Consider the following 10,829-nt stretch of genomic DNA (forward strand, 5'->3'; position numbering starts at 1 on the left):
TTTACCATGTGTTGTAAATCCTAATTTCTGCATGTGGTTAATGAGGCAAGATTAGACTATGTTAAAGAGGATTAGGGTATGATTATAACACCCTGACTAAGGCTACATTCCTGATCCAATGTAAAGAGAGTTTCCTTGGGGTGTGGTCTACACCACTTTTTATATTACAAGAGATAACAGGAAGGGAAGTAAGCAGAGAGTTGAGGACCTCATATCTCCAAGAAAACAGCACTGGGAGCAGAGCTCATCCTTTGGACCTAGGGTTCCTGCACCTGAGAAGCTCCTTGACCAGGGAAAGACTGATGACAAGGACCTTCTTCCAGAGCTGAAAGAGAGAGAAAGCCTTCCTCTGGAGCTATTGCTCTGAATTTGCACTTCTAGCCTACTTGACTGTGAGAGAATAAATTTGTCTTCATTAAAACCATTGATTCTTGGTATTTCTGTTATAGCATCACTGGATAACTAAGACAATAAGAATTATCATTGGTATTACATAGGTGTGTGTGGAAATAACACAATTTAACTTGAATGAAAGTCTACTGAAAACTCTGTACAAAACAAAACCAAACCGTTGTTGCTGAGTCACTCTAATTCATGGTGATCCCAAGTCTAGTAGTGCAGAAATGTGTTCCATAGGGTTTTCCTGTCTGTAACCTTTATGGTTAAGAAAAAATGATGAAATAAAAGAGTTGAACAGAAGATTTTCAAGGGCTCCCTGAGAAGAAAAAGTATTATAATGACACCTGCAAAGAGCAGGAGATAGAAAATCAAAAGGGAAGAACACACTCAGCATTTATCAAGTTGAAAGAACTGAAGAAAAAATTCGAGCCTTAAATTGCAATATTGAAGGATTATACGAGGAAAATATTAAACAATGCAGGAAGCATCAAAAGAAGATGGAAGGAATACACAAAGTCACTATATCAAAAAGAATTGGTCAACATTCAACCACTTCAGGAGGTACATTATGAACAGGAATCAATGGTACTGAAGGAAGAGGTCCAAGTTGCACTGAAGGTGTTAGTGAAACACAAGGTTCCAAGAATTGACAGAATATCAATTGAGATGTTTCAACAAATGGAAGCAGTGTTGAAAATGCTCATCCATCTATGCCAAGAAATTTGGAAGACAGCTACATGGCCAGCCGACCAGAAGAGGTACATATTTATGCCTATTCTCAAGAAAGGTGATCCAACAAATAGGGGAAATTATCGAATAATATCATTAATATATCATGCAAGCAAAATTTTGCTGAAGATCGCTCAAAAGCAGCTGCAGCAGTATGTTGAAAGGGAAATCCCAGAAATTCAGGCTGGATTCAGTAGAGGACGTGGAACCAGGGACATGATTGCTGATTCAGATGTATCCTGGCTGAAAGCAGAGAATACCAGGAAGATGTTCACTTGTGTTTTATTGACTATGCAAAGGCATTCAACTGTGTGGATAACAAATTGTATATAACATTGCAAAGAATAGGAATTCCAAAACACTTAATTTAGTTCATGAGGAACGTATACATAGATCAAGAGGCAGTCATTTGAACAGGACAAGACAATACCGCATGGTTTTAAGTCAGGAAAGGTGTGAACCAGGATTGTATCCTTTCCCTATACTTATTCAATCTGTATACTGAGCAAATAATCTGACAAGCTGGACTACATGAAGAAGAATGGGGCATCAGAATTGGAGGAAGATTCATTAACAACCTATATTATGCAGATAACACAATATTACTTGCTGAAAGTGAAGAAGACTTGAAGCACTTACTGATGAAGATCAAAGGCCACAGTTTTCAATATGGATTACACCTCAACATAAAGAAAAAAAAATCCTCACAACTGGACCAATAAGCAACATCATGATAAAGGGATAAAAGATTGAAGTTGTCAAGGATTTCATTTTACTTGGATCCACAATCAACACTCAGGGAAGCAGGAGTCAAATAATCAAAAGACAGTGCATTGGGCAAATCTACTGCAAAAGACCTCTTTAAAGTACTAAAAAGCACAGATGTCGCCTTGAAGATTAAGGTGTCCCTGGCCCAAGCCATGATGTTTCCAATTGCCTCATATGCATGCAGAAGCTGGACAATGAATAAGGAAGATTGAAGAAGAATTGATGTCTTTGAATTGTTGCACTGGCAAAGAATACCGAATATACCATGGACTGCAGAGAGGAACAAATCTGTCTAGGAAGAAGTATAACCAGAATGCTCCTTAGAAGCAAGGATGGCGAGACTACAGATCACATACTTTGGACATCTTGTCAGGAGGAATCAATTCCCGGAGAAGGACATTATGCTTGACAAAGCAGAGCATTAGCAAAAAAGAGGAAAACTCTCAACAAGATGAATTGACATACTGGCTACAACAATGAGCTCAAACATAGCAATGATTGGGAGGATGGTGCAGGACCTGGCAGTGTTTTGCCCTGTTGTACACAGGTCACTGTGAGTCAGATCCATCAAGATGGCACCTAACAACAACAACAACAACAACCTTTATGGGAGCAAGTTGCCAGGCCTTTCTCCCATGGTGCTAACCTTTAGGTTAATAAGTGAGCGTTTAACCTTTTGTGCCACCCAAGGATCTTGCAAGCTCAATACAGAGTTATTAAAATGTAAAAGGTTTTATTGACATTATTACTTAATAGATTTGCATTACAATAGAAATACTTCCAGTTGAGTCAATCCTACCGTTCTTCCTTAACTTACTTTTAATTACAAAAAGTGAGAAAGGATCCGGGGGTAAAATATGAAGACAGTGTAATGATGCTAAACTATGACTTCCATTTCCTTCTTTCAGGGATTTCATAGATCTAAGTGATGACTGCTGAGAACCACACTTTGTTTACTGACTTCATTTTCTCAGGGTTTTCTGGCAGAAAGTATGTGTAGCGGGGGCTGTTTGTGTTCTTTCTCCTGGTTTATGGTACAACCATGATTACAAATTGAGGGATGATCCTACTGATCAATACAGACCCCACTTCACACACCTCTGCACTGCCTCCTCTCCTTTCTAAGGGCGAGCCATGCCACTCAGTGAGTGGTGAAAGAGAAATCACCACCCCTCCACCCTATTTCTGCCCTGCCCCCAAGGGCTGACTCTCCCGCCACATTTTTGTGTGTGTGTGTGTGTGCTTTTCTTTGTAATTTGGTTTCTTCTCTCTCTTTCCCCTCTTTCCTTTCTTTCTTCCACCTACCTTGCCCCATTCTCCACCCACGGCCCTTCTTGACAAGCTGAGCCATACCACTTGGCTAGAGAGCCACTGGCACATGGCCTCCCTGTAGAAACCTACCATCAAAAAGTGAAGAAAATAATGCATTCCTTTAGTGTATAAAATGAGCTGAGTACTATGTACTTAAAAAAAAATCATAAGAATGAAATAATTCATTAAAAATATGCAATATACAGTAGGTTAATTTTTTGCATTACTTATTAAACAGGGTTTGAAAGCAAATAAAATAATTTGATGATCTCTTTTTTTTTGTTTTTTGACTCTATAATCACAAATACCTTAACTGGTGTTCACAGATTAATTTATATTATTTATCACAGCATCCCAATCATTGTCCATACCTCTTCCAGACTCAATGTATTCTATTAGAATAACCTATTAATTAACTCTATCATCTTCTATGAAATTAAACCTACTCATGTTATCTAAAATTGGTTTTTATGAATATCTTTCATGTATATATTTAAGGAAAAATATATCCCTTACTGTTTATTATTTTACTCTTTCCCTTAAAGATGCTGATTTAATAGTCTTTATATATAACCATAAAAACAAGATTTTTAAAATTTTATTTGATAGTTTTTAAGAAATTATCAAGATGAGAGAGAACTTAATCTAAGAACTTGAACTTTGATGTGAGACAGACTTGAGTTCAAATCCAAAAACTACCATTTACTTGTTAGCTGAATGTCCCTCTGCAGACTACTTAACCTTGTTAGACCTCAGTTTCCTCATCTATAAAAAAAAAAAAACCTATTTTCATCTAATTGATTCCTACTCGTAGCAACCCTATAGTCAGAGTAGAACTGCCCCAGAGGGTTTCCAAGGAGTGGCTGGTGAATTCCACCTGCCAACCTTTTGGTTAGCAGCCTAGCTTTTTAACCACTGTGCCAGCAGAGCTTTTTTTTTTTTTTTTCCTCCATCTATTTAGCAGGGTTTACTGAATGTATTGATTTCATAAAGGTGCCTAACATTACTAAAAGTCCTAATGTACTAATTATTGTCACAGAAATAAATATTTACTTTTAAAAAGTATACACACAACTACCTGAGTTTTATCAAGAGAGTTCCTAAGATGATATAGAGGAGCCCTAAATAACTAGCTCCCTATCCAGGGGCTAAACCTTGATATGACTGACCCCTGGAAAAAAAAGGTATTATTTATGGCATCATTTCATGAAAGCGAGTCTCCAAGCTCCATCTTTCTACCCTCTTTAGAACATTCTCACCCAGTCTAGAAGATTCCAGTTGTAGGTCCTAACCTCAAAACGTCCATATGCGTAGCTCTCTCCCAAGCTACTTTAAGACATGTTCTTCCTAAACCTGCCTTCACAACTAGTTAGAGCTTAGTAGAGGTTTCTTCATGTCTACCACTTTTGGTCAAAACATTCCCATATCTGTTTCCATGGCCAACCACCTAGAACCATATTCCTGATCTAAGTCCCATACCTCACATTCCCAAGGAGTGAGGTTTAGATAATTAATCCCAGATTGCTTGACTTTATGGGATCCTGTATTAACCTATCTCCAGGGCCATGGCCAAATTGACACACTTAGCTGCATATGGATCAGTAGCTACCAATTATGATTGACCCATGCCCTTCAGAGAGCATTCTCTGCTTAGAATTTAGAAAAAAACCCTTGGTTCTCATCACCTCAAACAGCAATACACAACAGCCTTCACTGTTGAAAAGCACACACTAGCCAAAGCCCTGTTCCACCACTGATCTACATGGAGAAACCCCTTCTGTGACAACAGATCCCATCCTAGTGGATTTTACTGTGGTCAGAATTTCGAATGCAGCGTACCGCTATCATAAGACTTTGCTTTCTTGATCTTCCTCTCTCCTATGCCTCTATCTCACCTTTGGGTGTAGTACTTTCTTTAGATTTTCCAGCTTTCTCCACAGGCCATGTCCCAGCTGAAATCAGGCTATCATCCCACCGTTAGTGAGCTCCAGGTCACGTCTCTGTCTCTCAGAGTCCACCACGCTCAGAGCTTTCAGCTTGTTGATTACCAATGTAGATTTCAGACTATATATGTTCTTGATGGAATATTCTATGAATTGGGATTTTAATCTAGTCAATATTAGCAAATTTTTTTGTTTGTTTTTTTTAAGCCATCAGACTCAAAAATATCTTTTAATAGTTATTGCATATACAGTGCCAATCCAGAAAATGAACGAAAAATACTGGGGAAAAAATAGTTTCTTCCCACTAGAGGTATTTATTCAACATTAAAAAAACAATAAACAGTAAAATTACTTAGGATTTTTTTTTTTTCATAAAAATTCATTTAGTAACTACACTGAGGAACATTCATGGTAGAGGCAAGGGATCAAATAAGGAGTAAGGAATTAACAAGTAACCCTAACAGAGTTACTTTTTTTTTTTTTTAACAGAGTTATAGAACACAGTCACATGTAGCTTCAGGTTAAGATGGGTATTGGTGAGGGTGTTAAAAGAAGCACGCCTAAGATTCAAGTGGCATTCAGATTGCGAGTTATCATCTGTAGCTGAAGGGGGATTCAGGAAAAAAAAAAAATATATATATATATATATGTAGAGGTTATATTTGAACAGGTCCTTTTTAGAGTGAGTAGGATTTGAACAGCTAACCTACAATGCACACATATATACACAAGATAAAACTTAATTGAAATAGAGGCTAAATGAATTCTATTTTTTTTTTTATATTCATGAAACCAGGAATTTTAGTATGCCAATGGCTTATCCAATATTGAGAGTAATCATGGTGGAAGGTTAGGATGGGAAAGGAAAGGAGTAAGGACATGAAATATAAGAGATAAAATGAAGGGTAAACCTGTTCCAGAAATAATATTACAAATTGCACTTTAAAATGGCAGAGATAGACATAATTACAAGTGATATGAGAGGGCCAGTTCTGATGTTAGTACCTGACCTATTCTCTGGCTGAGATCTAATAACCAGCAAATTTGGAGAACATCCATATTGAACTTAATATCTCCAACATTCTAACCATAGTCCAAGAAACAGGCACTGTTGAAACATTTTCAAGTCTTATTTCATCCTTTCTTAAGAAAACAATTTTCAACTGATAAGTTTTCTAAAGGCGTTTTTGACATCTTTGTTCCTTAGACTATAAATCAGGGGATTCAACATAGGTATTATCAATGTATAGAACACAGAGGCCACTTTGTCGACATTCAGTGAATGATCTGTGCTGGGGCGCAAATAAATGAAGATCAAGGTACCATGGTAGATAGTGACAATGATCAGGTGGGAGGCACAAGTGAGGAAACCTTTCTTTCTTCCCTCTGCAGAACCTGTCTTAAGAATGGCTGCTATGATGAAGACATATGAGAGAAGAACTGTTAAAAGACAGATAGCTTCAACCAAACTAGCAAAGACCACTAGAACAATGTCATGCATATATGTGTCAGTGTAGGACAGTGAAAATAATGGGGAGATATCACAAAAGAAATGGTTAATTTCTCTGGAGCAGAAAGAGAGGTGGAAGGTGTTAGTGGTATCAATAATGGAGCTCATGGTGCCCCCCAAAAAAGCTCCCATTGCAAACTGGCCACAAATTCTCCTGGACATGATAACAGTATAAAGCAGTGGGTTGCAGATTGCTATGTACCGGTCATAAGCCATGGCAGCCAAGAGGAAAGATTCTGTATCAACCAACGAACAGAAAAAATAGAGCTGTGTAGCACAGCCATTGTAAGAAATTGTCTTCTTATCAGAAACCAAGTCCACCAGTAATTTGGGAGCAATGACAGAAGAGTAGCATGCATCTATGAAGGACAATATGCAGAGGAAAAAGTACATAGGGGTGTGCAGGTGGGAACTGCTTGTGATTAATAAAATCATCCCAAGGTTCCCCATGAGTGTCACCGAGTAGATGGAAAAGAACACAGCAAAAAGAAGCCTCTGAAGTTCTGGGTGGTCACTGAATCCCAGGAGGAAGAACTCAGTCTTCTCTGTGCCATTCACTTCCTCCATCTCTTTGCAGTGCTTTGTGATTTCTGGAGCAGTGACAGAGTAATGATGACAATGTCAACAATAACCTGGACATTGACAAAAAAAATTAAAAAATGCCAAAATAAATAGAACAGTCATTCTAAAATCTATTGGGGCATCCATATAGCACTTAGTCATGAGTACAGTTAATCCAACATAACTCATAGGTTTTCAAATATTTTAGCGGCAGAAGTTTATATTTTTTAATCCAAATTGCTAATGTACCACTTCTTATTCCTGAAAGCTATTTGTTTCCACCTTAAATGGCACCACCCTCAAGCTAGTTGCTGACTCTAAACCTTGGCTTCACCCATAATTTCTCTAACTCTCCCCTCCACCACATTCTGTGCATCCAAAATTCCACAACTAAACATCTCATCTCTGTCCAATCCACACAACTTCCACTAACATATTAATCATTACTTGTTTCATCTCTTCTTCTATCTGTTGCACAAGCCAATTTATCAGCTGCTTCATCTCCAGTCTTGTCTGATCCAATCTGTTCTCCTCTGATTCACCATCCTCCAATCACACAAACTCCCTGTAACCCACTAAATCTTGCCTCCCTCAGCAGAGCCCCTGGTTGTCTCTACAGTGTATTGGTGGATCAAAGGGAAAGCTGTCATCTCTGAAATGATGTACCTCATGTGCCTACAGCTTGGTTAGTAAAAAATTGGTTAGTAGGCTCATGTTTTTTGCAAAGGAAAATGTAGCTAATTATCCAGGTTGTCTCTGCCTTTTGCCAGAGAACAGCTCAGCTAATGCAGAACAACGGGATTTTAGTTGACATTCACTCTCACAGGCTGGTGCTTTGGTGCAGTGCTGTGAGCTCTGTCCCACAGGGCCTTTGCGCATGCAATTTCTTCTCCCCAGGATATTCTTCTTCCTACAAGCATTATTCTCCAGGAAAAAAAAAAACAAACAAACTGTTGATTCTGACTCATAGCAAACACACAGGGCAGAGTAGAACTGCCCGTAGGGTTATCCAAGGAGCAGCTGGTGCACTCAAACCGCCAGTCTCTTGGTCAGCAGCTGAATGCTTAACCACTGTGCTGCCAAGACTCACTCAAGCTAAATGCTGACTTTTCAGCAAGGTCTCCACTGTTTAACTCTATGTGATCTCTCCATTATTCTCTGTCTCTGCATCCTAGTCAGTCTCTTCACAGCACTTATCACAATTTACAAACATTTTTCTTTATTCACCTGTTGGTTATTATATGTCTCCTTCCCTATATTTCCCTATATTGTATAATCTCTGAGGGCATGAATGATGTCTTCAATTTTTTTTTTTTTTAATTCCCATCGTTGTATAACCAATGCCTTGTATAATCCTGATCCATCCCATTGCCAATGAACGGATTCTGACTCATAGCGATCCGTAGGGCAGAGTAGAACTACTCCATATGGTTTCCAAGGAGCACCTGGTAGATTCAAACTGCCGACCTTTTGGTTGATAGACTGAGCTCTTAACCACTGTGCCACCAGGGCTCCTGAATCCTGACCCATAGTAGATTCTAATTCAACAAAGATTGAATAAATCAAGGATAATCCCTAATATATAAATAGTGAGAGATTGAGTGTACAAATGGGCAATGGCCAGACCATATACCACCATAGAACTCTGACACACAACCTCTGCAGCAAATAGCCTAGGAAGCGAAATCTGGACATTCTCAATAATTGACCCAGAGCAATCACAATTTGGCCTATATATTGCCAGCTTCCCATAATTTTGTCTACCCCATTAACCCATTGCTGTCGAGTAGGGTCTGACTCATAGCGACCATATAGGACAGAGTAGAACTGCCCCATAAAGTTTCCACGGAGCGCCTGGTGGATTTGAACTGCTGACCTTTTGGCTAGCAGCTGTAGCACTTTAGTCACAATAAATACAATTTGTTACACATATTTCTGGTGTTTTCTCTGCACATTTAGGTTTTTAACAATTTTGTCTAGCTTTTGTTAAAAACCTAAATGTGCAGATAAACACCAGAAATATGTATAACAAATTGTATTTATTGTGAGTAGATACAATTCAAATGAGATAGCATCAACCCGAAAGTATCAAGAAGGTACTCCAAAGACAGAACAGTGAAAGAAAGTCATATAGGTCATTGGGTCACCTTTGGATGTAATACCACAATGCTTGTTTAACAAGGGTCACATGTGTCGATTCTCAAGGTGGGCAGCTCTCAACAATCCTAAGTATCTGGGTCTGGCAGGGCACTCCCCTAAATGTCACTGTCATGTTAATTTCTTGTAAGACAGCCTCAAAGCACTTACAAGGTTCCAGGGTCAGTCAGTTGTAGAAAGAGCTGATAAGGACATGCAATACATTTTCCCATCAGACCATGGAGTTCCTGCTTCTCCAACCTGGCTGCTCAAAGGTCATTCTCTAAAAGTGCCCAACGCCTAAAGGAAAATGGTCTCTGCTAATGCGCTTACTAGGCTATTGTTTAACCTGAAGTTGACTTCAGGGAAGGCAGTTCCTTAAAGCCTCAAGGTTCAAAAGGACACCTAAGGGCAAATGGCCTAGGTGGCTCACCTGAACTCCATTAACCCAGAAGTCTAGATTCCAAGAGAATAGAAACAGTTTCTCACTTCCAACTCAGGATCAATCCGAAAAAGACAAACATGCTCCCCAAGCCAATCAAATGCATGAAATGCCCTGTTTCTAATTAGCCCAATTCCAGCTTCCTGGTGTCAACAACCTCCAACCAGACAAGCCTTCCTTTTTTCTCACTGTAAGATTTGTCACATCCCTGCCTTCATTGAGTCCCTGTCAAATACAGGAAAAAAAAAAACAACAACAACAAAAACCCAGTGCTGTCGAGTCTATTCCGACTCATAGCGACCCTAGAGGACAGAGTAGAACTGCCCCATAGAGTTTCCAAGGAGCACCTGGTGGATTCAAACTGCTGACCGTTTGGTTAGCAGCCGTAGCACTTAACCACTACACCACCAGGGTTTACAAGTGATGGTGATTTACTACCGTGCTATAGAAAACGGAATAATTAGACTTCGTTCCCAGTTGTGTTGCGTTTATTTATTTCCACAACAGATAAAGTCATTACTTTCCAGGTGAAGAGTTGTGGTTGGAACACCAGAAGCTATGTATTTCTCACTTTCAGATCTAGTTTGCCTGTGAGAAAAAAAAAAAAAAGAGGATCCCTTAGATAGTTTGAAATCCACTGATAATGTATCAAGCTCAAAGACTAAATTAGTAGGACAAGTGCAGAATCCTTCCCCTGTCACTCAGCAGTTGGGAATACTGGGGCTAGACAATAAATCTCTTAGTGTCAACTTCATTTATCAAATGTCAATGACAGTACATTTCTCATCAAGTTATAATGGTAGTGTTAAATAAATTTCCAACCTCAGTCTCAATATCCTCACCATCTTGTTTCTTTACTGTTCAAAGGAGCAATACAGCAAGCAACTCTAGGTCAATTCAGATACCTATTTGAGTTTATTCAGAATCTAAGCTATGGAATGCAACTCGAGAAATCTTTACACTACCAGATTTAATATTTTTCAACCCAGGCAACTGCTTTAATTGTATCCACAATCATTTCTATTCTTTC

General features: G+C 38.9%; 1 protein-coding gene across 1 annotated transcript; it reads right to left on the bottom strand.

The window, feature by feature from the left end:
• Positions 1–5,864: 5,864 nt before the first annotated feature.
• LOC135231679 (olfactory receptor 5I1-like) lies at positions 5,865–10,004 on the bottom strand. The gene has a single exon (XM_064288109.1). It carries the CDS (start codon positions 7,225–7,227, stop codon positions 6,310–6,312), a length of 918 nt encoding a protein of 305 aa, XP_064144179.1. The 5' UTR covers positions 7,228–10,004; the 3' UTR covers positions 5,865–6,309.
• Positions 10,005–10,829: the final 825 nt, after the last annotated feature.

Source organism: Loxodonta africana, chromosome 7 (genome assembly GCF_030014295.1).
Source record: "Loxodonta africana isolate mLoxAfr1 chromosome 7, mLoxAfr1.hap2, whole genome shotgun sequence".
Classification (NCBI taxonomy): domain Eukaryota; kingdom Metazoa; phylum Chordata; class Mammalia; order Proboscidea; family Elephantidae; genus Loxodonta; species Loxodonta africana.

Bases quoted from the DNA above. Each gene is read 5' to 3' on its own strand.
- LOC135231679 (XM_064288109.1), bottom strand. From the start codon at position 7,227: ATGGAGGAAGTGAATGGCACAGAGAAGACTGAGTTCTTCCTCCTGGGA.